The sequence below is a fragment of the Anarrhichthys ocellatus genome, unplaced genomic scaffold (assembly GCF_004355925.1).
Source record: "Anarrhichthys ocellatus isolate YVR2014 unplaced genomic scaffold, GSC_Weel_1.0 scaffold61, whole genome shotgun sequence".
In the NCBI taxonomy this organism is placed as follows: Eukaryota; Metazoa; Chordata; class Actinopteri; order Perciformes; family Anarhichadidae; genus Anarrhichthys; species Anarrhichthys ocellatus.
Window position 1 is genome coordinate 2,199,489 of NW_022280091.1, and position 27,704 is coordinate 2,227,192.

Below are 27,704 nucleotides of genomic sequence, written 5' to 3' on the forward strand. Positions count from 1 at the left end.
ATGGGAGCATTTCTATTGCCTCTCAATGGCTCTCAACATGGCGATGGCTGAGCTGGTGGCCCGCAGCTAGCCAGTGCTAAACGCGCAAACCACAGAAAACTGTGTTGACAGAGCTAACAGTGTTGACCACCGTTTGAAGGCAGTGATTACAACACACGCAGAGAGCGACTTCATTCTCTGTTCAGGTAGACATTCCTCCACTATATCTTTACATAGCAAATACTTTTTGGCCGCTATATTAATGCTCTGAATCCCTTACATTGAATCTTTAAAGTCATCTAACGACAGGAATCCCTTCTTTGCATCGTTGACTCAGTGCTGCCACTGGTGGCTGGAACCTAAATTGAAGCAATAATAGCAATTCAAACTGCCATCTCATTTATACATCTTCAGGCTACCAGAGGCAGCACTGCTTAGCATCGCTCGTGTCGCTGAGCGAGGAAAGAGTCCCGGGCCATCTTTTGATTTTACACTTGCTCCCCTTGACTTTCCTAAAAATAGGCCTTTCTTGGAATATATTTAGATTTTTGTTACTTTCCAGCCACATGATGTCGTTTTCAGATTGTTCATTTTTGCATCGCATGAGTTCAACATTACCCTGGTGAGTCTGTGACTGAAATGTGTGTGCTGAGTGAGTATAGGGTGCCGGATCAGGGCCAGGTCCTGTTATCAGAGCTCACTGGTTGCTACTTTCACGTGGAAGGCTTCATATAAACGACAACCCTGCGTTGTCATGGGCAGCGTTTTTGTTTGTGTGAGGAGTTACAGGGAGGGACGCAGAATCTTGTTCAAGTGATGCGTGGTCAGTATGGGGGGGTTGGCAGGGGTGGTGGGCGGGGGGGGGGGGGGGGACATATAAAACTAAAGGCACTGTCCTTGTTTTCAGCTGGTGTGGTTCAGGTTCAATAATGCCTCAGAAGGATCAAGAGAGAAAGACAGAAATAAGGAAGGGCTCCTGCTGCGGTGCACGCCGGCAGCACAGTGGGTGAGCCGACATAAGAATCTGCTTTAGAGACGTGTGCAGCACAACTTTGAAGGTCTACAAATGTAAAAGGATCCACTCTATCGCTATTTCAAAAAACCCAGGAACAACAAAGATTTCGAAAACTAACAGCTTCGCTCAGTGTTCATAGGTGTATGTTTATATATAGCTTTATTTTCATGTCTCCCGCTGCAGATTTAGTGCCTTCAATCTGTTCGCTAGTAAAACTACACAGTAGCAATGAAGCGCTACGGTCAGCCACGCATACCAAAAAAAACAACAACAAAAGATATGTAAACATTTGCAGACGATGGCTAAAACAACACCACACATTTCTTAGTCTTTTTTTTATCATAAAGAAAGCTTCATCACTAAAATCTAAAATGTGAATAACTGAAATCGCTATAGACATTGTGACTTCTCTTCTCGTTCACTGATTACTGTACAAGTCTTGTATGGACAGAAGTGAGACAGGAAGCTGCGTACAGGTTCAGGGGAGATTCTGCCCTCTCACGAGATCAACACCGTGGGCCCTCCAAAAAAAAAAAAAAGAAGCACATTTTAGAGGGGAAACACACTGATTTCAGATCAGCGCCGAAGGGCAAATCTGTCCTGGTCTGTCTGTACGTGATGGGTAAGGCCTCGACCCTGGTGTCATATATTGTCACAGCGCAGAACTGATGGAGGAGACAAACAAAAATAAAACGCTTGTTTTCTTCTTTTTTTCACGAAAATTAATGCTCTTAGAGAAACAATTTCGGGATGCCAAACAAGCTGAAGGACACGCACTCAAAAGGGGGAGAAGAAGAAGAAGAAGTAATGGTTCTAAAGGGAAGTAAAAAAAAAAGCAAAATGGCGCCTTTTAAATGATGATTGAGTCTCTTTGTGCTTTTGTAGTTAGTCAGCCGATCCACTAGGGGGGGCCATCTTTGGGGAGTTTAGAGAGAGAAATAGAAAGAGAGCAACAGACAGAGAGAGAGAGAGAGAGAGAGAGAGAGAGAGAGAGAGAGAGAGAGAGGGTGCCGCAGCTTCCTGGCCATCAATATTCAGGAAGTAGATAAAAATGGCGTTTCTTAAAAATTCAATGGCACCTGCGTTAACTGTTACCAGGCGACAAACTATAAACATGAAACTCAGATCATATTTATAAACAAGGACTTCTTCAACGTTTTTTAAGATTTCATATTTCACTGCATCGTCATCATTATCATCATCATCATCATCGTCACTATTCTAGCACAACAGCGTGACACATATTATAAATCATTAACAGGCATTCACTCTTGTCACAGAGTGCAGCGCAGAAAAGCTTCTTAATATATTACTCTGTGTCTCCTCCCATTATAAATAGCTCTTGATCCGGACTGCGTCTTGGCTGGGGAGGTGTGATTGCACCTTCCTGTATGACGACTCTCCCCGGTGGGTTTTTATTTTGGTCTGATGTGAATGTGTTCACTGTCCATTTGACAGTGGAGGGCTCAGATTTTAGGCTGTGCTTTTGCTGAAAGGCCTGTCCGTCAGTCAGGGGCACTCACGGCCACTTTGAATGCATGAAAGCGTGGACGTTAGACGTTCTGTGATACACACTGGCATCTGGCTGCAACCACCGGAACTGAGCGTTCGACTGAAGCTCACCCCGGTACAGCGATTCATCCAATCGTAGCTCGGCGACCGTAACTAAGCACGGCTGGCCCGTCAAGCTTTGGATTTCTTCACATGTCGAGGCGGTGTGCACGGGGGCTCTAGTAAGAGAGATACTACTTATCTTCGAGCCTTTTTTCAAACCCCAAAACAGAAGAGCAAAAGTGGTAATGACAGATGAAACTGTAGGCCGGATTTGCGAAGGCTTTTGCGTCCGTTTTTTAGTCCACAAAATAGAGAGTAGCAGGCTGTCTACTTCTGTCTGAAAGGATCCATTGTTTCAACAACCCCTACAGTGTTGATGGTATCATTGTATATAACAGAAAGTTTGACAGGCAGAGCGACAGTAGCTCGTGGGGGCGGGGCTTAGTGAACGGTCAATTGTGAAACTGACTCCTCCCAATTGAAAATGGCAGTATCCCGTTAATTGAGCGTTGTGATCCCAGGGGAAACGTGTTGCATCTACAGAAGAGAGAGTAGAATGGTAATGATATGGGTGATTTTGGTCTTTCAAAGTTATGGGAATTGGATTGTCTTTACTTCACCGTAGCATGGCATAGAAAATTGATTGATTGATGTCGGGGGCATAAAAAGACACTGTTTGAAAAAGCAATTTTGCTCGAATCGACTCAAATAGTTCCCTCAAAGAATATTTTTTTCAACCTGAAAACGCAACATTTAACCACCCAAGATCACAACACAGTTTTAGTCACCACGTAGTCCACTTACTTCTTGGATTTGTAGATTATTGGTAAAAGACAGGACAGGGATACCAAAGCCTTGATTTATCAAAGGAGGGTCCAAATTCACTTGCTTCTGACCATTTCTTTATCCGATATCAATTATTGACACTGTCAAGCCTGTGTCCTCACAGTAATGTCATACGCATACAGCTTGTCTTCAGCCCAGCAGTGCGTTTGTCGGCTTAAGTGTCAGTCAAAGAAAATTCAAACTTCACTGACGTCAAAAATTTGAAATCTTCATCCTCATTGTCATCCGTGCGTAGGCAGGTTTGTACTGTGCAGTGCTGGTGCTATCCGTCCCCTTGTCCCCCCCCCTCCCCCCCTCATCCTTGTCGTCTCTTAGTGGAAGGGGTCAGTGGCGGTCGTAGGCGGAGGCTGTTGCAGTGGCAGCAGGGCCCGCCCCCCGTGATGTTGCACTGTAGTAGTACGGTGACCCTGGGGAGAAACAGGGACGCAGATCTTTCAGTCAATTTCTCTTGAAAAAAAGACTAAAACTTTTTTTATGAGTCCAGTTTATTAAAACTTAGGTCTTGTTTTTGTAGTTTTGGCCTCAACAGGTGTGAGGTGGCATTGCGACAACAAAGACAACAGTTAAACCAGGTTCTTTATAACTTTGTACATACAATCTTGGCCACACGTTGACATATTTTGACTTTACAAAGTTCCCCATGCCTACAAATCCGGTAGATACAGAGCATTCATTTGAAGTCGTGTCTCTGGCCACCCGATGAATGTAAAGGCCCAGTCGCACCAAAACCAACATCAAAGAACTAGCAGCAACGAATGTCGATGTTGTGTCGCCTCACGTAGGCTGTCTTGTCCAAAAAGTTGCACATGAACACACCGTAAAGACTATAGCCAACAGCCAATTAGCACGTACATTCTGCGCCTGTGTGAGAGGAACTGACAGTACGTGTTCGTCATTCAGAAAGGGAAACCGGGAGATCATAAGGTTGCAGATATACAAGCCCTTGTTATGATACATTGATTACCATTTTCACGCCACTTTCACTCACCACTTTATTCAAAATGGCCATGGCATTGTGAAAATATTCGAAAATGATCTACTCATGTGTCTTTTCCTGTTGGACTTCTGCAATTGACTTGGCGACCCTCTGGGTCTGAAAAGTGAATCCAATACGGTAGTGCCTTAAAGTTGCATTCTCTCTACTGGCCATCAGGGGGCAACTCCTCTGGTTGCAAAAAAAAGTCAGATTGTATAGAAGTCTATGAAAAAATAGCTCTACTTCTCTCTTGATTTATTACCTCAGTAAACATTGTAAACATGAGTTTATGGTCTCAATCTCTAGTTTCAAGTCTTTTTCAATACAGCATGATGTTCATTTAGTATGTTATGGTCCATTTAGGGTCAAATAGACCATAGTATGCTTTAGGGCGGGGCTACCTTGTGCTACCACGGCGTTGTCTGGTCTGGGAGTTGTCTATGTTTATATCATACAACTTTAACCCTTTCACAGTGTGTTTTCACTTCATGAAAGTCAATTGTAACATTTTGGTGGCCAAAAAAATATTTCTTCTTCAGCAGTCAGTTGCTCCACCCTCTCGTGTCACTTCTGGCTGTGAAAAGCCAAGGTGATGTCGACCAAAACGCCGAACTCTGTGTCACCGATTGGAATGATGGTTAAAATGACAAAAATAAGGCTCTTGTAATAAATCTGAATTATCCTTCAACTACTTTGGGTTACTGGAATGTAAACTGTGGAATGAGCAGCTTCAATTTTCTGTTAAGATTATATTTTACTTTCAATGTGAGTAGTTAAAGGCAGCGAGGAGATGACATGAGCTGATGAAGCTAATGAAAAAAAAAAACCAATGAAATGAACTCGGTCTACTTTCTGACACTTGTCTCGTCGTCTCCCACCTCTCTTTCTTTCTCTCTCTCTCACACACACACACACACACACACACACACACACACACACACACACTAAGTGACAGTCTAAGCTGACACACTGAGTACAGCTCTACTACTGCTGATCCCTTGAGTCTATTCTCTCCTCAGGGAGGAGGTCAATTCAATACTGTAACCCCAAAGACACACAGAAACCCACACTCACTCACCTTTAAACACACAGAAAATCACAAGCCTCCACACACACACACAGACATACACACACACACATACACACACATACACACACACACACCTGTCTCTGTCACTTCCATCAATCAGCCGGGCTGTGTGTTGACAGGTTATGTCTGTCCACAGTCCAGGTAATCTCAGGAGGCTCTTTGGGGAAGTGAGGCATTAAGCCGGCCTGACAAACTATTTAGACTCAGTCAAGACTTCAGATGCCCTGTCTCCCCTTCTACCTCTTTCTTTCATTTTATCTACTCTCATCCTTCCCTCTACATCGCTGCCATCAATCTTAAACCTCTCAGTGTCTCCTGATGTGCATCTTGTCCTCGTGTGATCAGACCAAAGTTTCCCTTCGCCCCCCCCCATTCTTTCTATGCTTTCGCTGCAGCTCTTCACATGCACCCGAGTTGTCGCACTCTCTCTGTTTTGTCTTTCTTGGTCCACCTACCTTGCATCTGTCCTGCCTGGCTGGTGAAGAGGCTGGAGGAGCAGCCGATTTCCGTCCCCAGGAGAGACCCATAATCCTGCTGGAACACTGGGGACAGACGGGTGGAAGGAAGTGGGTTGAGACAAGAGGGAAAGGGTGTAGGGGGGACACACTACAGGTCAGCGCAGCACCTGTTGACTTTTATTACACTGTCACCCGCTGGCCGTTTCACCTTTAAACGTGACCCCCTAAAATGTCTAGTGGTGGATGGTGCTGTCACATCTTTTTTCAGGTTGTCTACATATAAATATATATATATATTAACTGGTATTGCTCATTGTTGTCCGGCAGATTACTGCTCGTGGCATTTTGGTTCAGTCTTAATCGTTAATGTAAGGGTGACTACATGAAAAATGAAAAAGAACTGGTCAACTTCCTACACAATAACTGATGAAATCCCCACAAATCTCAATACGCAACATTGATAAATGTCGGTTAATCTGTTCCTTCCATTCTCACTCTCTCTCTTCCCGTTTCTTCGACCCCATTCACACCCCAAATTGCCTCTTTTTTAAAACATCCTTTCACAGAACCATTAGTGTGTCTATGCTGTATTGTACTGTACGATACAATACAGACAGAAATGTACTGTAATGGGGAAAAAAACGGAACAGTGGAGCATGAAAGATACAGCGTAGTACAAGAGAATGTTAGAGAGGTTGGGCTGGGAACTGGGCTGTGAGGTGGGATGAATAGGAAATTCATTGATATGGGATACACCTACCTAATAAACTGGGGTTGGGAAATCTCCAGGATTCGTTGTATGTGGAATACTGGGGATGGGAATACGGACTTCCGGAAAAATCTCCACCTGAAAGCAAACACAGAACAAGAAAACAGCATATTTAGAAACAGCGGAGGTTGAAGAGGATGATTCTGTTTCTTTGGCTTTGTCCTTGAGAAACAGGATGCCAAACCTGTTACTGTGCCTTGTTTTTTGTTTTTGAGCTACCAGCCTTTGCTAAAAAACAATGAAGCTGAAGTTGAGAGCTATCCAGACTGAAATTTACACTTCAGGGTGTTGTTTTTGTATTACTGTCTTACGAATGTGTAAATGAAGTTACAAACAGAGACCTGAAAAGAGCAACCATAGGTCAAAGTATCCCGTTTTGTTTTTACTGCAGTGGTGCAGCTAGAATATTCGTGCTGTATAATCAGGATAGAGTTACAGTAAAAACTGTTAATAAGGTGCTGAAATGCTTTGACAAGCAGCGTGTTTTGCACCTCATTAAAAGCTTTTAGTATCACTGCAGGCTTTACCTCTCTGGAACACGACAGCAATGCTCAAATTGAATGTGCACGTGAAAGAGACGACTGCGTTAGTTGTTTGTTTTAAAATGACAAAAGTTATCATTTTGGTTTGGAGGACTTCTTTTGCTCACAGCGTTGAGCTTCGACCTCCCGTTTGCTTTCAACGGAACGGTTTGCAGACCGAGTGACTCAAAGAGGAGATCTCAGCGAGACTGTAGCTGTCCTCTCGTTCAGTGGATGATGGCGTAGCTTTTCTCCCTCATTTACTGCCTGCTGTCTGGGGTCTGCTGTTCCTCTCGTCTTCCCCTCCCACTCTTCCCCTCACCCTCTTCCTCTTCATTTTTCTTACTCGTCCTCTGGCCCGCCCGACTACAACCGCCCCGTCACCCTTCACATCAAAACAACATTCTTCCCCATTTCTTCTCCTCTATTTCTTTTTTTCTCGACATCTCTCCGCTGACTTGCTCTCTTATTTTTTCACCCCCCACACTCTTTCTTTCTTTTTCTCCTGAACCTTCACTCCTCCCGGGGGGGGATCCCTCTCCCATAGCTGACAGTCACAGACCCTGATGCGCCCCCCATCCCTCCTCTCTCCCTCTCGTTCTGTCGGTTCTGCCTCACTGCTCCTCTACACCCCCTCTGAGTGTCAGCCCCCCTGCTGCAGCGAGAGAGAGGGAGAGAGAGAGAGAAGAAGAAGAGCAGCAGAGGAGAGTTGCTTGCTTAATGAAGGTATGATATTAGACAGAGCGAACAAAAAAGGAGGATAATTTGCCCGAGAAGTGCTGAGATAAAACACGGCGAAGCAGTAGAGAGCAAAGTTGGGAGATTATCTCCTCCAGTCACTCTCGTCGGCTCAAAGATTCAGGCAGCTTTGAATATTCACTGAGAAGAATTTAGATGTGGAGACTGGGAGAGTGTGTGTGTGTGTGTATTTGGATGTACAACCCAACAAGTTTTCCTTTCATCGCACCATCCTTTGTGTGTGTGTGTGTGTATGTTTAGCTGCGTCTGTCAGGTGGGGTCGGGATGCGGTCTCCATGGCATCCCTGGGTGCGAACATCCTCCCCTTGTCATCGCCGCGGTGTCGGCGGCATGTCAGGTTGTTTAGGAGACGAGGGGAGGGAAAGAGAGAGAGGGGGTCGGAAGGGGGGAAGGGGGGGGAGGCTCAGGGGTCTCCCTTCGTGTAGCTCGGTGTCAAGGTCGCGCACACACACACACACACACACTGTCAAAAACAAACACACGCGCACACAAACAACCGCTTGCCAGCACACACACGGAGAGATACACACAAATATGCTGTCAAACCTGAGGACGGGACGGGGTGAGCGCAGGGGGACAGGGCGACAGGGTTACCCGTCTTTGGACGTGCTGTTGCTACATGTCCGCTGAGAGTGTGTGTGTGTCACAGAGACTGATGATTGGGAATACACAGAGACAAGAACTTGTAAACAACAGTGTTTTGACTTTGTTTCAGCACATCTTGTGTTTCACCCTTTTATTTCTCTGCAGTGTGCTTCACACTGACCACGACCACCACTGCAAGACTGAGAGAGAGAAAGAGAGAAAGAGAGAGGGTGGACAAGAATGGCGGTCCAGGATTGAAACACAAAAGCGGCGTGGAAGGCGGAGTGGAAGGGAATGAATGAATTAGTCGTGGGTCACTGGTGATTCTCATTAAAAACAAATTACTAATGTTGAGGAGGGACAGCTGTGCTACTGTGGCTGGTTTCTAATGATACACACACACACGCACACACACGTATAGATGCACACACATGCCACCCCCTGGGAATGCTGTCAGCCATAGTGTAGACAGACAAGAAGGAGGAAGTGGCAAAGCTAAGTACACCCCCTGAAGACACACACACATCCAGTGGGAATTCGAACAGATACTATGTACAGTAATCCAATCTGCTGAGATGACGGGTGGTGAGAAATGACAGAATTACTGTAAAGGAAAGGCAAGTGTGAAACTGTTTGAGTAAGTGTGTGTGTGTGTGTACTCACCAGGTACCATGCCGGTGAGGGACGGGGTGGAGTAGCTGCCCTGTCCGGTGGGAGGAACGTGAGGAGGGTAGCCTGGCAGAGTGGTGCTGGCTAGGTCTCGACCTGTAATCACACACACACACACACACACACACACACACACACACACGTATGCTGTCATCAATACGTTCCTGCTATCAATATTAACATCGATATTGTCGTTGTCGTCATATTGGTGCATCCTAGCAGTTCTGCATGCAAAATACACCAAATACACCAAAACCCAAAGACATTTACTTTATTTACCAAAAATGTAATACACTAGATAATCAAATTTTAAAGGGGCTCTAACCATTGTGCTTTAAAGCCGAGATAAAATTAAGCTATTGATGATCTATTAACACTTTTAGATCACATCCTCGGTCATATAACAGTTTTAACCAACAATATCATGACATCCATCCATCAATCAATCTGCAAACTGTCGTTCTTTAGTCCAACGGCTAATTGATTAATCGACTGATTGTTGCAGCACCAAATTGAAGTTTTAAATTAAGTGTTTTTGATTTCTGAATTCCGCACTGTCCCTCTTCAAATTGTTTGTTTTAATAACATTTGCGCAGCATAGGAACCATAAAACCGGTTTTAACCATAGTGTGGCATAGACTATGTTTACATGCACACTAATATTCCACTATTATTCCTAATATGACACTATTCCAGATTTGAGATGGCTCATGTAAGCACCATACTGTATAACATTGGATATTCTGAATTAGGCCTTATTCCAAATGGAGCATTTTCCGATTAAGACATGTGATATAACGATAATATTCAGGTTTTAGGAGCATTCTTTGGCCATGTAGACAGTGCATTGGGAGTATGCGTCTCAATAGGGTATTTTAAGGAACTTTGCTGTTTACAACCAGCTCTGTGCGTTGTACACAAACCAACTAGCCTATAGTTGGTAAAGCTGAAGTAGAGATGCATGCCCAAAAGAAAAGCCCACATTCCTGGTCGGAAGTAGAAAAACACCTGCTTTTAAGCATTATGAAAGACTTGGAAATCAACAGGTTTCTGGATATGCGCAAATACCGCAACGCCGACCTTTTCAAGAAGTGGGTCGAAGGAATGACCGTGTTCGCATGGTCGAACAAGTCCGCCACCGTATGAGCAAAATGGCGCAAGCGGCTCCTGCTGTTTCACTTTTCCGTATTTTGACATGATAAACGGCATGTTAGGGCATCAACCCTTGTCAAAAACAGCCGTGAACGGCGTCGACGTGGGATTCACTGGCCTCTGTGATGATAATACGGCATGGGGTTGTTACGCGTTAATCGGAATATGCACGGCTGAATCCAAACGGGAATATTAGTGGAATATTCATTTTCAATTGCTATGTAAACAGCTTATTAGGATTGTCGTCTTTTTTGGAATAAGTGCAAAGAACGTAATATTTGGTGTATTTAAACGTAGTCAACAACGTAGTTAACTTTTAGCCTACTTTGGTCTAACTGCCATAGATACGGAGATTACTGTGACCATGCAGAAGTTCTGAAACTGGTCAACACCTCTCCTCAGAAATGGACTTTTAATGCAAAAAAAAAGGTTCAAAACTAACTTAAATGTAATATATGACTGATTGTGCAGCTAATTTGCCGTTGCGGACATTCTGACGTCACAGCAGGAAAAGCACAGGTGTCATCAATAACATTCACGATAATAACATTAACATTGAAGTGTCCCAGTGAGCCACAACAATGACTAGATATCTAAATCTAATATCTAAGTGTCACCTGTAAAACTCTATAGCTCACGCAGGATCATTACTGCGATGTTAAGGCTGCAGCACATTTAGGATGCCCTCTTCCTTTTATTCTTTCTTCCTCGTTTTCTGTCCGCAGACATCTATTAATTTACCCCCCTCCTCCTCCTCCTAACCTCTTCTGCCCGTCACTTGGTGGATAGGATATATAACTGCATTAGACTACATGACAGTGTGTCAGCCCAAATCATTTCTCTATGTTTGCACGCAGTAGACATTGGGAGTGCGTGGAGAGGGAGCCCTCCATTCATCATCATCTCACACACACACACACACACACACACACAAACATGCATCGACGCCCTCCCCTCCCCACCCTGCACACACACATTTATCATCATCATAAACAGCTCAGATGCTAACACCATCAATCCCATTCACTTCCCCTCCACTTAACCACCGCTAACTAACTGAGAGGAGGAGAAGCAGGAGGAGGAGGAGATGGGAGAGGGAGAGAGAACATGAGAAACATGGAGAAGGGAAAGGTGGTGTGAAATGAGATGGAGACAGCAGGGAAGACAAAGACGCAGGAGTGTATTTAGTTACTTTCCATTACATGCTGGTTTATCAGCTAATATCAGCTAATAGAAAATGTATCAAAATAAGCAAATATGTCGGCCGATAACAGAAAAAAATTGCCAAAGATATTTGAGATAATTTAGAAACTGTATTGCCAACAACATTTTTTTTCAACTATAACATTTTCTGTTCAGAACAAATCTTAGTCACAGGTCAGCCATGCTAGCAGCTCTGTGAGGCTATATTTAGGCACAGTGGTGCTTTAAGCTAAATGCTGATGTCAGCTTGCTCACATGCTTCTAATGATGGTGCTAAAAATGCTGATGTTAAGCAGGTATAATGTTGATCATGTTCACGATCTAGCATGTTAACATGCTCACATTTGCTAATTGGCGCTTAACACAAAGTACAGCTGAGGCTGATGGGAATGTCAGTACCTATTGCAGGTATTTGGTCATTAGAAACATTACATGTTTTACATGATGGCAGTGCAAGATTAAAAGTTAAAGTTGTCAAGCATTTTACTCAAAAACTGAAATGGTAACCTCATTGTGGCGCTAGAGGAAAGGTCAGAGGGTCACCAAAGTCATTAGGATTCACTCTCCGGGGACCACGAATGTCTGTACAAAGGCGGCAGCCTCTGGGTCTAAAAAGTGAAGCCAATGTGGAAGTGCCTTAAAGTTGCACTATTTCTAATGGCCATCAGGGGGCGACTCGTCTGGTTGCAAAAAAAGTCAGATTGTATAGAAGTCTATGAGAAAATGTCTCTACTTCTCTCTTGATTTATTACCTCAGTAAACATTGTAAACATGAGTTTATGGTCTCAATCTCTAGTTTCAAGTCTTCTTCAATACAGCATGATGTTCATTTAGTAAATTATGGTCCAACATAGACCATAAAGCAGGGTATGCTTTAGGGTGGGGTTACCTTGTGATTGACAGGTCGCTACCACGGTGTTGTCCGCTCTGGGAGTTGTCTGTGTTTTCATCTTATGTTCATCTTATCTTATTTTAGTATGTGTAACACTTCTGGTTGCAAAAAGCCAAGATGGCGAAAGCTAAAATGACAAACTGGAGGCTTCAAAATGCCACCCAACAAACCAATGGGTGACGTCAAGTTGACTACGACCACTTGTTATATACTGTCTATGGTCTGGACCAAAGCAGCGGAACGACCGACTGACATTGCCTCATTAGAGCCATGCCGATAGTGTTGCTAAAAAAAACACTCCAGGGAAAAAAAGATTATCGGCTGATTCGACTTTACTGGAAAATAGAAACAACAATCAAGGCGAACAGATGGAGAAGAGATGATAAGAGGAAAGGAAGTAAGCAAAAAATAAATACAGGTTACTAATCAACCGAAGCTCCATGCATCTCATCTGCTCCCATTCCTCTCCTCTTCACTTAATATGTGCCTCTTCACCTCCCTCCCTCACTACTAGTGTTTCTCTCCCACAGATCCCCTCTACTCCAGCCTCCTCTGTCCCTCTCCGCCTCCTCTCTCCTGTCTTGGCGTAGTAAAGTTTTTCTCGCTGGTTGACGCGACAGCGAGGCATTAGTGCAGACGGGCTACTCATCCGCTCAGGGTCAGTGCACAGGGCACGGAGGAGAGGGAGGAAGAGGGGAGAGATGGACTCTCCACAGCCCAACTTAGAGGGGGCAGACAGGGCCAGATCCTCTGAGGTGTGTGTGTGTGTGTGTGTGTGTTTGTGCCTCTGTGCACGCAGTGTATCTGTGCATATGTATGCCAGTTGTGTTGATGTATCTGTTCTCCACAGCTTTGGCGTAGAGGTCAACGAAACAAGTACAAGTCTCCTCTCCGTGCTCACTCGCAGCTACACGAGCACACATCCTCTGCCTCCCTTTCTCTCTCACCGTCTCCCCATCCAACGCTTCCCCATCAAACGGCCATCAGAGCAACATATGTCAAACCTGGAGGGAACCAAGGGTGCACCGTGTGTCCCTTTGCACTGGAATGGACTGCGTGGAGTTCAGGGTAAAGCGGAAAAAAAATTTCCTACAGATTTGGAAAGGCCTCAGAAAGGAAGGATTGAATGTGTAAATGTTGCTCCACGGCGTGTGTCCAGAGTATTGGCACGTCAAGGGTGCAATAGCATTGCATCGAACATGCAGACGTCTGATCCCCTAGAGGGAGCTCAATTCTGAGGAAAAAAGCCGGCATGGAAATGCATGCATACTATTAAGAAGCTGTGTGTGTGTGTGAATATGAATGTGTGTGTGTTTGCATGCATAGGCAGAAATGGAATTTTTTTTTTTTTTATCTCTTTCCCTTTTCCTCTGTCTCTCTCTCTCTCTTGACTTGAGCAGGTAATATTCCTCAGCGGTTTCAAAGGGCACAAAAAAAAGAGCCCATTCCCAGATATCCCAAATTCCCAGCTCTATGATTCCCCTCATTATAGATGGGAACGGTCGAAGCCTTTGCCAAGTGCTCCCAGATCTGCTCTTAATTAACCACTACCTCTCCCGGGCGCCCCTTAAATGGAGACGGAGGGAGAGACGAGGCTCTCACTTTCCCTCCGTCATTCCGCCTTTCTTTTCCTCCTTTCCTCTGGGCTTCTCGCCTCTCATGAGATCCAAAGCACTGATGTCTTTAAACAGGTTCAATCACTTAGAGTCCATGTAGCTGCTGAGGTGGACTTAAAAGGTGTTCGGCTGCAGTGTGTTTGGAATGTGAATTACTGTACAGACCTGTGCAGTAAAGGCTGGAGTTTTTCCAGTGGATTTATGAGTAAATTCTCTCTTGCATATATTGATGTGGAATTAGTTGTGATCCCACAGCCAGAGCAACAAAATGCATCACACCAGTCCCAATAGATTCAATTAGCTGCAAACTTGCATCTTGTCATTATTTTGTAGCATAGCTTCCCTAAATAGAGGCTTGAGATTTAATATTCTCACCTAAAATCAGACTCTTTGTTGTTATTGAAAATGAAGCTTATTTTATTGTTGGATTCACTGTGTTTTTTTATTTTTCATTTACTAAAATGATGATAGAAATATTTGGACTTTTCAGGTTTCTTACCATAAATCAAATGTAACCGCACTGGGCATAGAACAGACGTATAAAAAAATACTTTTTAAATATAAAATAAAAGGCTTTAAATTTACACTAGAACTGTGCAATTTGATTTGGTTACAAAGTAATGTATGCAGACTCAGGTGTGTTGCCAAAAAAATCTAAAACGATATAAAGAAAAACGTTGAAAATACGTCTTTCTTTTCTTATATATAATTAGATCGAGTTTTTAATCAGGTAACAACAAGTCTAATTCAGAGTGCAAATATTGGTCGGACGTCTTTCTTACCTGGGACGAGTGAATAGGACTGTGGACCCGACACGCTGGCTCCTAACTCCGCCCCTGCACCGGGATTGGCCAAGCTGTTCTTCATCTCATCCAGTCCGCCGGCTAGCGAGGCCATGGCCGAGTAATCGGACGTCTGGGCCGAGACAGGAAGTGGAGAGAGAAAAGAATAGAGCAGAACAAATCATGAGGTTTTCTGTTCCATACAACGTGAATATACTGCAGCGCTGTTGCTTACGGATGTGATCAATCCGTTTGTGATATCCTGCTACATTTTCCAACATGCAGCCCCTCCCTCATAGTAAAGAAGCTTTACACACACACACACACAGACAGAGAGAGAAACATACAGAAACACACCTACAGTTGAGAGTTTATTGATCTGTTTACAAAGACAGGGATTTACTGTACAACTAAGTCCAACAGTCTATAACCACAGGATCAGCTCCCTCTTTCTCTTCAGCTTTCTCACCCTCGCACACACACACATACATACACACACACTCACACTGTGGCATCGCATTGGACCATGGCTAACACAAAGCCTCTTGTGTCCCCAGATACCAACAACAATAAGAACTGTGATCATCTCAGCACACGTACGCACAGTCTCCCAGTGCACTCAACACACGCACGCACACACACACTCACACACACGCACACACATGCACACACATGCACACATACATGCACACACTCTACAGAAGGTAAAAACCTATAGAGAAGAGGAGACAGAAGCGACAGAGCAATATCTTGCTTATTGTCTAGCTGTACAAGCTTTAAAAAAGTAAAAGCTTGAAGTTACAGTTCAAATCAAAAAGAGTCAAAATGCATGTTTTAAAAAAACAACATAATAATATAATTTGGTTCATCATACGGAGGATGAAACTGTGAAATCTTTGCAAGTAGAAGATAATAAAGATGTTTTTATTCAATTTGTTAAAGGATTTTTTGTTTTAAAAAAAGTAATTTATTTCGTGGTAACTGATTTCACGTGTGCCATACTTGCGCCACAAATTCAGGAAAAAATAAAAAATCACATTACAAAACGCTAAAAATATAAGTCTGTTCATGCAAAATAAATGACTAAATATAACATCTATTGTCTGCAGTACAATGAAGATCATGACATTTGGATGAAGCGGGATCATGCATCTATAACAGCCTGGTTAGCCTTCTCTATCACTAAACCAAAATGCAGACAGATAGATGGATAATTGAAACTGTCCGCTCACCTGTGTCTGACCCGAACACCGAGCCATGACCCATCCATCCTCATCTCTCCACCTCATCTGTGTGTGTGTGTGTGTGTGTGGTGATTTAGAGTGATGCTGTCGACACTGATGACCAACTATATATAGATTAACCACCGATTCTCAGGGCTGCTACAATCATGATGGGCAAATTACCTGCCTGTGTGTGCGTGTGTGTTTATTGCAACGTGATCTCACAGAAATACGTGAAATGACAGCAACCTCTTAACAACCCAGAATGTGACAGAAACAAGTTAATGTTTAGGCAACAAAACTATAAGTTTAAAGACAGGATAATCATGGTTTGGACTTTATGTAACCTCCCACTTAGCCCACCTAATTTAGAAGAACATTGAATTTGGTTTCACATGGGACACAAACACCGGCCTCCTGGGTATAGAAGTCTATGGGAAAATTACCCTACTACTAGTTTATGGTCTCAATCTCTAGTTTCAAGTCTTCTTCAATACAGCATTCAGTCCATTTAGAGTCAAAGAGACCATAAAGCAGGGTATGCTTTAGGGTGGGGCTACCTTGTGATTGACAGGTCGTTACCACTGCGTTGTCTAGTCTGGGAGTTGTCTGTTTTCATCTTAGAACTTCAACCCTTTCACAGTGTGTTTTCAGTTCATGAAAGTTAATTGTCACATTATAGTTTGCGTAAAAAAATGTCGTATTTACCTCCACCCTCTTGTATAAATGGCAAAAATGCCGAACTCATGGCTTCAAAACAGCAGTCCACAAACCAATGAATGAAGTCAAGGTGTCTGCGTCCACTTCTTATGTACAGTCTATGATCACAACCAAAGAGATGCACAAAAGCGGGGCGCTCACACTAGTGGTGTAAATTGTAAATCCTTTTGCTCATTTGAATTGTTTTGTTGAATTTAGCTCAAAGATACATAGTCGGTGCCGATGTAGTTTGTCTTTTCTCTAAGTTAAGTGATCACAAAATTCTTGTGACTTACTTCCACAATGGCTACGACTTAATTTGTGCACAAACCGACAGAAAACATTTTCTACTTTCCCTCATGTACTGGATCCACTCCTCTTTTGTGTGCGTGTGTGTGTGTGTGTGTGTGTGTGTGTGTGTGCGCGAGGGTACACTAATGACGTCAATCAGAATTTCCTTTAGGTGACGAGGTGAGAGTTTTGCACTGACCCTTTTAATACCTCTGCATCTGTGTGTGTGTGTGTGCAGGCGTAAGTGTAGGCGTGTGTTTGTGCTCACTGACCTCTTAAACACCCCTGTGCTCGTCAACACACAACACAACCACTGGACTGTGACCTGCCAAATAAGAGCTTACCCAGTACACTACACAACATACACACACGCCCCCCTCTTTCTCTCTCTCTCTTTCTCTCTCTTTCTCTCTCCCTCTCTCTCGCTCTCTTTACAGTTCCGACACATTTTTAAGCCGTCTTTTCTCTCTTAACGCCCCTCTCTCCCCCACTTCACTCATCACACCTGTAGTTTTTTTTTTTCGTTCACCCAATCATACATGCTATCCCTGCACCCCTCCTCCTCCCCCATCTTGGCCGCCCTCTGTCTTATTATAATGGTGTCTAATGTGTCCATGTAGCCATGTAGATGGGGGCCAGGCAGCAGCAGCGGCACAGGAGAACGGGGTCTGCCGTGGTAATTGGCCATGATGAAGTTTGGCCAGTGGGGTGACAGGCCCACTAAGGAAGATGGATCATTCTCATTCGGCCCCGTAAATGTTGTCAATTCCACCGCTCATACAGCGCCATCAGCCCTCATCAGAGGGGGAGGGACGCAGCTGCGGAGGGGCTGGGGTTTGAGGGGGTGGGGAGTGGTGGAGGGGGGAGTTGTACGTACAGGGCAGGATGGAGGGTTACATGGAAAGGTGGCAGGGGGAGCTGGACCCGGGGCAGGAAGTCACAGGCAGGGAGAAGGGTGAAGGAATGGATGCAAGCAGTATTAATTTCATTAATGAAAACTATGATTAAATATGTTCGTCAAAAACCTTTTGTTTCATGACTAAGAGGAGACGATGAAGAGACGGCACCGTCATTAAACGTTAACTGCCACTACATCAACATGCAATATTTTTGACAGAAAAAAGACGAAACTAAAATGTTGTCTAATAATAAAAACTTTTTCTTTCAAAAAGTAAATATATATTTTTTTCCATGCAGTGGTTCAGTTTCCTTTACGGCATGCGACTACGCCAGCACATAATGAGCACAGTCAGGAGGACTCGGAGTAAGTAACTTGCTTAGGTTGAAGTTAACAATAGCCAAAAGGTACATAGTAAGTAAATACAAAAGCTGTATGGAAACGGCAAAATTTGGTAAAATGTTGGCAGTTGCGCAAAACAGTTTTTACGCTCCCTTGAGGTGGTCTTTGCTTTTGGCCAAAAAAGAGTTGGTGTGCTGAATGGATTTTGGAAACTTAAATCCCATTAACGTACATGACGTTGTGATGTTTTGGCTGTCTTCTCCGATTACCCATACCGTGCGAATGCTCATCATTTTTTCCGGACAGCATGAAAGATTGCCAACACTAGCTGACACGAAAGAACAATTAAAAGTGGCCTGATTGAAACTAATTCCTGAAGACCTCGCTCCATTTCTCTCTCGTAGATGGTTAGATGGCCATGGCAACTTGTTTTGTTTCCCTGTTTGCAACCTCTACTCTGTTTAATTGTGGATTACAGCCATTTGTAAAGCGTAGCCTTTACTGCCAACCTCTGATTCACATTTCTTTTTTTGCAACATTTCAAAAGTTTGCTGGAAATTCTTTTCCCAGTTGAATTAAAACACAACAAACAACAACAGGGCATGGGAAAAAGAAACAAATTCATTTGATAAATTCATGGAGGATAGAAAGAAATATGTAAAGCAAAAAAGAAAACAGGTTTCTTTTGGGAAACAGACCAACATTAGCTCTGCCTTGACACAGTGTGCAGAGAGCTCATCCGTTTAAAGGTTTGAACTGGCTTTTCTGCAACGTAATGCGACATCATCCTGCAAAGTTGCAAGCAAGCGCACAAATCCTGTGTTCCTACTTTGTAACTCCAGCAGTGTATATGTACTCTTTATCTCATGAACACTATTGGGACGGAGTTGTAAACTCCGTCCCAATAGTGTTATAAACCGCTGTGCAGTGTTTTGGCGTTTGATAAGCCGTCACACACCTTGTGTTTTTATTAATTAACGCAGTCCAGTTTTCTGTCTAAACACCAGGAATGGTGTTTGGTTAGCTTCTGTTGTTTGACATCAGTTGTGCATAGAGGCCAGGAGTGTATCACATCTGCCATATTGTATATAGAAGATTTGCATTTTAGCCTCTGTAGCCTAAATACGGATTGTTAAGAAAAGAGAGTGGACTGCATTGAAGCACGTATTCTAGCCGATGTTTTTTTTTCAAGATTTGCAATACATAAACGCAACTCTCCCATTGGCTTGTTCTTGCTGTCCGCTTCCTTATATTCTCCATTAACAACAAAAAGGTGCTGAGCTAACAAGTTACATCCCAACGATGGACAATTACTACATATCTGAACATTAGAGTGTGCGGCTGTAGTTTTCTCTCTCTCATCCCCGTCACTCACACATAGGAGGTTGGTTCACTGACTCAGATCTGGGAAGGTAATGGTTTGGTCCAAATTTCACATCAATAACAGATGAGCCCTAATCGACCCTCTGACACACACACACATACACACACACACACACACACACACACACACACACACACACACTCAGAGAGACTGGTCCCGTTGGCTTGCAGCATTTGCATAATAGTATTTCCCTTTCTCTCCATTCCCCAAATAGCTCCCGATTTCTCCATTTCTCTCTCTCTCGCTCGCTCTCTCTCTCCCTCCACATTGTCTTGTGTACTCCTGATGGAAAAGGGCTTGGCTATAAACAAATACAATTCCCTCAGAGGCCCACAAACTGAGACAGGGATTGTGGGGAAGGAATTCATCTGCGCTCAAACTGAGCATGGCAGCAGTGGGGAGGGTATTCATTTCCCGACAAGCCAGATGGACCTCAACTCTGGGGAGAGGCTGTAGAAGTTCATACGTTTTGAATGACTAATCGGGCTAACATTTCTAGTTCATGTATAATTTATTGTTTTAAATTTTGAACTTTGAAAAATAATATTTTATTGGTGGTTAAGTCCTATTGAGTACTAGTGAATACATTTCAGTGACACAAAGGATAAGGAGAAGGCTGGTGATATTAAATATCGTTCTTGTCAACAAATCTCATAATAAAAGTGAAACCAACAATTACTTGATTCTACTAACAAGTGTTGTCCGTGAGGCCAAAGTCTGACTGTGTGTTTAAATAGCGACACGAAAATGCGAAGTACTCGCCTACCAATATTACGCATCAAAACTATACATACCGGCAGCGATGTGAATTTGCGAACACTTTTTTTTCCAATAAAAGGCTAAAAGTACCAACTACCAGGATCCTACTGACCCAGAGCAGCGTCTGGCTTTTACAGTTTACTGTCTTGGTTCGGACCACAGAGCTTCTGTGTTGTTGTACATTATAGTGTACATTTTGAATTTGTCCGTTCAGCACAACGTGATTGGTTGATCAGAAAAAAATTTTTTTGCTCCGAAAAAAACGGCGTCGCTTTATCCCAGCTTATTGTTCGCATTCTCTGTGGAAGCACCTATGACAAAAACATCAGCTGATGCGCAAATCAAATGATGACGTGATGCAATGAACATGTAGTACATTTTGAGTCAATCCTACATGCATTGTCTTGCTATCGGTAATACTCACTAGAGTACAAAATGTGTATTCATCCACTACTGAAAATAGTCCCCAACAAATACACATTTTCCTCCTGTAATGTTTGTCAAAAACTGCAGTGCTCTGTTGTTTTAGGAATTGACCGAACTTAAATAAAAAAATAAAAAAATAAAAATAAAACTATACATCTGTGACCTGCTTTGAAAGATTTACACTTACGAATAGATCAGGCGTAGGGCACTTATAAACCGTACTAGCGTGCATTATGAGTCTGTCAGCCTTTTTTGACCAGTTTAACCATCTCCATCCTTCAGAAGAGATCACCTTTGGCATCTCTGCTTCTTTTTAAGCTTTTTGGATGGAAAGACCAACAAGGACTTTCTCTTTTTCTTTCTCCATCCCAGTGCAGGCAGACTGGTTGTTGCTGGGGTGGGCATTTGGACCCAGGGCAGCATTGGTGGGTGGGGGGCTCCATCAGCTATTGCTGATTTATCACCTGGGTAATAGGAAGTGATTGAAGGGAAATTCAAATGAACTCTCCCTGACAGGCACACATGCAGACACACGTACGAGCGCGAGCACACACACAAATTAATAGTGGGGCTTAATAGACTACTAGGGAGAGAGGGGGAACAAGAGCGAGATGAGATAAAAGGTTTGGCTTGTTAGGGAGGAAAGCTAAAGAAAAGGTCTGGGACTAACAGCAGCGAAGAATGGTGACGGATGAAATAAGATTTGCTTGTGAGGAACGTGAGCAATTTTACTTTTTTTATCTCCTCAAGTGGGATGACGAGTAGGGAAGAAGAAATAATAAATGAGGCTCGTGTTTCAGTGCAAGAAGATAATGAGGAGGTTGAAATGACCGCTGAAATTACAGTATATTAGTATACCACTATAATATACTGTCGGCACCTGAAATAGAGCCACTTGCACTTCTGTTCTCTCTTACTTGCTTGTGCTCCGTCCTTTTCTTTTTCACACACACACACACACACACACACACACACACACTCACAACCTCACGTCAAAGACACCATCGACAGCAGGGCCTGAGTATAGACTAGGAATCTTTCACGAATGTCAGTCACAACACAACGTGACCTTCGTTGACCATAACCCCACCAGCACCGCCTCATAGACACACACCTCACACAGATCACAGCGGCTGAGCTGTAGCTGTCAGGGTGTCAGTGTTAAGGGTATGACTGTCAATCATTCCCTTTGGGAAATGCAAGCTGGGAAAAAAGGGGGGGGGGGGGGGGGGGGGGGGGGGGGGGTCAAGGGGTGGTCGACTAGACAGGATGAGAGAAGGAAGCGGAGGTAGAGGGACAGATAGCGATGGCAATTCGTGTGTGTGTGCGCCTCTTTGTAATCACAATGCAGCGTCCCTAAAGCCAGTTTGACCCCCGGGGGCGACTCGCAGTTTAAAGCCCCTGTGCCCAACCCCAGTGGCTTGACCGGGGCTCATAGGGGACACTGACCTATGAATCATGGGTATTATAGTCTTGAGTTGCAGTCTATAGAGCTACTAGAGCCAATCCCTGTCGACCTCTCGCCCTGTGCCACTCCACGCCCCGTGTTGGTCGGAGGGAAGTGAATGGGCTAAAAAGCCAAACTCTGCCCCAGAGGTCTAAGGCTGTAGCCTGCATGTGGCTCCATATACTACCACTCCTCTTGTGTGTGTTTGTCCTCTTGCCCTTGACGTTGGCTGAATAAATAAACCTGAAGTAGGGATATCTTTAAAGAATATTCCCTCAATGTTGACCGCAGGGCTGCAGATTAGAAGTAAGAGAGAAAAAGGTAGAGAGAATACAAATGCTAGCTTGTTGTCATTTTGTTATTCCGTGTGCTACTTACACCTGTCTATTCCGCTGAGGTTTACATGAACTAAACTGCTGAGAAAGGGCGGGAGGTCAATTTAGATGCAATATTAAGACAAAAATCTCCCCCCTCCCCTCACGTGCAAACAACGTGCACACACATGCACACAAACACACACATGCACGCACGCAGCACATTCCCAGAGCTCCTTCGTCCCTTGTCCCCAAACAGCAGGAAGTGAGGTCACAGCAAGAGCCGGGTCAATATGCTCATTAACCCCTGCAGTGTATCTGGATTATAGGAACATCAATAGGCCTGACTGGGTCTCTGCTGCAGCCATCACAATGCTGATCAGACCACAGGGAGCTCACACCGGTCTGTCAGACTGATGGCGAAACACAACTTGATGCTGACATTTTCAGAGCGCTCCGTGAAAAAACCCAGAAAAGAACCAGAAAAAAAATCTATTAGAATGAACGCGTAGACTCTGCATTATGTCAGAGGTATAATTAGGAGTATTTCATTATGCAATCTGACTGATTTATTCAAGTTTGACATGGCATGGCAAGGCATAGCAGGCAGGACAGACTGTTAGCTAAAAGCAGAGACAATGCTTTAGGAAGCATTGGTGTATGTAAGTTAGTCTTAAAGCCTGCGTGTGTTTTTAATGTGAGGTTTTCTCCTGCTTTTCCCGGTCCTGATGACCCCTCAACCTGCTCCCAAACTCAGCCTCAGCCCAGAGCCTGCATGGTGCCACGCCCTTACCTTGCCAATGTCAGGGCTCATATAGAGGTCAGAGCCGGACAGGATTGGACAGGGTCGCTCAAACAGGCGGTCCAATACCTCGATCTGCTGCGGCGAGAACAGCTCCCCTCTCATCTGCTTCCTGAGGAAGTCTCGCCCACCGTGGCCGTGCCCGTTGGCCAGCGGTGACTCCTGCAAACCTGCAATCGAGAGAGAGGAATGAGGTTAGAGGAGTTGTATGGCGGGAGATAGAGAAGAGGTTTAAAGAGGGTTTCGGGAGTCTGGCGTGCATAACGGAGGGAGAAAACTAGGCACAGACGATGCAAACTGTAGGGAGAAAACTAGGCACAGACGATGCAAACTGTGATGGGCTGATAAAACAAATCGCCGAGGCAGATGTGGAGGCTGAAGTTTGAGCAAAGCATAGACTCAAATGAACCCCAGTGAGCTGATTTAGGACTTTGTAGATTGTGGAGACTCAGAGAAAATGCTATACAAATGCAATCCATTACCAAGCATATGCCGTCTCTCATTCTTGATCTCTCAAAAGTACACCCTCGCCTCTCATATATACACACCTGTCCGTCCCTCGTGTCGTATCGCCCATACACACACACATACACACACACAGACACACAAATATATATTGCTACGGTATCAGTATTAGACTGTGAGCTCTCGTATCCTGCAGTTATTGCGAGGCTGAGGGACTGAACGAGACAATTATAAGAACTCTGAAGAGTCGCGGCCCACAAATGATTAGAAAAGAGAGAACCAGAGAAAAAAGATAAAGAGAAAAAGGGGATGAGGGTGAAAATCCCCCGCTATAGAGCCAATTCATCACTCCAAACCGCTCCTGAGAGCCTATTTTAGTCCTGGGGGTCACTGTGTGTTTGGTGTGTGTGTGTGTATGTGTGTGCGTGTGTGTGTAGAGAGTGTGTGTCCGGTGGCAGAGGGAGTGATATGACAGACAGGTGGAGAGGGGGAAGGGGCTTCAAATATATAATTTTTTTTTCCCATTTGGACAGAGAATACAGATCCATTTGTGCCAGACTGTGATCCGAAAGAAAAAACAAAGAGTGATGTAGAAAGACAGAAAGAAAAAGATAAACAAACTCAAACTAAGGCTTTAGGGCATATTGCCACATTGGACATTAAAGATAGGGCTGGGTATCGGTACTCAATAACTTTAAGGTATCGACCTAAATAACCCAGTACCAAGCATTATCAAAACTTCTCTAACTGTAAGGGTACTGCTATTAGGACTGGTATCATAATTGTTTTAACAAGTTGGGTCTTACTATCTTTCCTTAATCTTAAAGGAGTACTTCACCAATTTAGCATTGGATGGGATGGACAGTTTAAATAGAATACAATTTTTAAAAGATCAAAATCACAGCAGAACCAGAGATATTGTCTGGTGAGCTCACTTCTTTCCAACCCCCTGTTTTTTTAAAATTTATAAACTTTTAGTCAGCAACCACAACCTACGATGACTCAGGTGACATCACTTGAGGCAGTTCAATCCATTTAATTAAATTAAATAAAGTGTAATTAGTTGAATTCTTACCACAGTTAATTTGCCTTAACCACATTCTTTCCATAGCTTTTTGCAACATTTTCTAATATTTAACATTGTTCTTCAGCAATGAGGTTGAGCGGTCTAAAGGTTGGACAGGATGTAAACAAGCTAACAACAACCTTTAAAACAGATTGTCTAAATCATTTATTTGGAGGTAAAACTTAAAGAGCACACCTGACGTGTCAGTAATAATCGCTCCATTGCACAGGAGATGCATGTGTGCGCTCAACTATGACAAGTACATTGGGTCAAGGTTGAGAAAGAAAGGGGCCAACAGGCAGTTTCTGTGCTAAATGAATCATTTGCCTTAGTTTTCTGTAGTTGGCAAACCAACCTGTATTATCATCTGATTGCTCATATGTCTTTACCCATCGTACCCACATCTTACAAATAACGCGTGCAATGTTAATATTACCAAGAGGAATAATGGCCAAAACTATGACAAAAAGACCCAAGTTGTAGTAATGGAGAATCATCCTTTAAATGGTAGATTAGCATGTTAATCTACAATTCCTCAGCTGTAAAATACTACAGATTACTGGTTGCAAACTGTATTTTCCCAGTTTTAGTAGTAACCTCTGAGAGTTGATGTCATTGGCACAAAGGGTGTTTTTCAGTTCACTCCAAAGACATCTAGCAAACCTCAAATCATGAAACCGTATCTAGCTGCTAACAAAAACAAAACTCACACTCACACAGTGCTCCATAACTCACAAAACCTCGCCGTACCTTTTCAGTACACAAAACCTCTTTCACCCACTCTCTCACAAACACACTGCTTGATCATAATCTCTCTTTCTCGACCATATAGTCTCTCTCACACACACGCAGATGCTGGGAGCAGTGTGAGTGTATGGTCCAGGTCTCTTGGTGACAGACCAATCAGGGGGGAGATAAAGCCAGTATGATGCTTTAGCCTGGTAACCCACGGCGACCCATTTAATCCCACCGGCCAGTTCCCATGATGGAATTCAATTGATCAATCATGTAGCTCTGATGGCACCATTTCAGCCGGCTTATTGCTTTCTGCTTTCTCGCCGTCGCACACAAATACAAGCACACACACACACACACACACACACACACACCTGAATACACACTGTAAGACTGACCCGAGTCTGTCTCGACGGAGCACCCGCAAAGGACATAGGCCTACAGGGAACGAAGGAGACGACAGAAGCCACTGTAATCTAGCAGTAAGAACAAAGCTTTTACTTATGATAATCAATATTGTCCATTCGTCTAATGAACGTGTGTGTGCCTCTATGTGTGTGTGTGTGTGTGTGTGTGTGTGTGTGTGTGTGTGTGGGTGGGTGGGTAGCTTGATATCCGGCTGGTCTCATTGTGTCCATGGATGGGTAAAGAAACTCATTGCCGTGACGGGTTAAATCCTATTCACTGTCGGATACACACACACACACACACACACACACACACACACTCACGCTCACACTCACAGCTGCCTCTATCTCTGTGAGTCAGTCTCAGAAGGGAAGCGCTTCTCTTCCCTCTTTTTCAGAGCAGAACAAAACAAACAATGAGCCCTTATTGTTCTCTCTTCTCTGCCTTTTTCCTCTCTCTTCCGCCTTCTCTGCCTCCCTCTTTTGCTCTCTCTCTCTCCCTCTGCCTGCCTTTTCCATTTTTTCTGACAACCCAGGAACAGTTGAATTATTAAATCCAAATACCTCAGAGAGTTAGATGGGTTGTCACCTGTTTGTGTGTTTCAGTGCATGTTCTGTGTGTGTGTGTGTGTGTGTGTGTGTGTGTGTGTGTGTGTGTGTGTGTGTGTGTCTGTCTGTCTGCAGGGGGTAGGACACCACCAGTGTGCATCTTTTTGCACTTGACATAGATTATCATACTGATAGGACAAGGGTCGTAAGTCTGACCTCAGCCCCAGCCTGTGCGTGCTTGTGTGTGTGTGTGTGTGTGTGTGTGTGTGCGTGCCCCATCTAAACTCCAGAGATCAAAGTTTGGGGGGGGGCACTGAGAGGAACTCAGGGTGAAGGGCGGAGCTCCCCTCCCTCCTCTCATCCGTCCTCCATCCTTTGCTTAACCAACAGCATCTTTTATTTGGTAAGCTGCTGCATGTCACAGTGGATGCACAAGGGGGTAAGAGGTCATCTTGGCATTATGGGTAAAAATATTTCTTCCTCGTGCAAAAGGGAGTTTTTTGTGTGCATGCATGAGTATACTTTTCACAAGAAACATGCTCAGTCTTAACAGGCCCATCTGTACTGAACCTCATATCCATGTTGGACACACACACATGCACGCGCACACACACACGCACACAGCCTAAGAGAATAGGTTAAGATACAATAGTCCCCTTTTGGCCCCACAAGTCAAGTTCTTCCATTCACTCCCATTCATCTACATTTCGCCCTCAGTCACCCCCCACTTCCCCTCTCTTTGGCTGGGGGCACAGGTCACCACAGGGCTTTACCCCCACACACTCCTCCTGCCGACACACACACACACATACACACACATGCCATGATCCCACCTTCCTGTGTTCCCATCACTTGCGCAGCTGCCATTTCTATGCTTGTTACAACAGAAATAAAAGCTTTCCTGCACACATGTTCATACATATACTGTATACATGATACGAAGTCATGTGATATGATTATGATTTTATACTGGAGGGCACTATATGGCTTGAATCCAATGCTTCGTTAAACTATAATATATATATATATAT

General features: G+C 44.0%; 1 protein-coding gene across 2 annotated transcripts in view; it reads right to left on the bottom strand.

Annotated features, from left to right (window-relative positions):
- Window positions 1-825: 825 nt before the first annotated feature.
- The window catches only part of pax5 (paired box 5), a 55,318-nt gene continuing 28,439 nt past the window's right edge, over window positions 826-27,704 (bottom strand). The window contains exons 6-11 of one of the 2 annotated variants that reach the window (XM_031871906.1): window positions 23,521-23,621; window positions 14,867-14,999; window positions 9,216-9,317; window positions 6,679-6,765; window positions 5,916-6,002; window positions 826-3,801 (exon numbers count right to left, since the gene is read on the bottom strand). In XM_031871906.1, coding sequence (XP_031727766.1) covers window positions 3,719-3,801; window positions 5,916-6,002; window positions 6,679-6,765; window positions 9,216-9,317; window positions 14,867-14,999; window positions 23,521-23,621 — 593 coding nt within the window. In that variant the 3' untranslated portion in view covers window positions 826-3,718. Of the gene's footprint in view, window positions 3,802-5,915; window positions 6,003-6,678; window positions 6,766-9,215; window positions 9,318-14,866; window positions 15,000-23,442; window positions 23,622-27,704 lie in introns of both variants that reach the window. The other variant, XM_031871905.1, reaches the window with a different exon arrangement.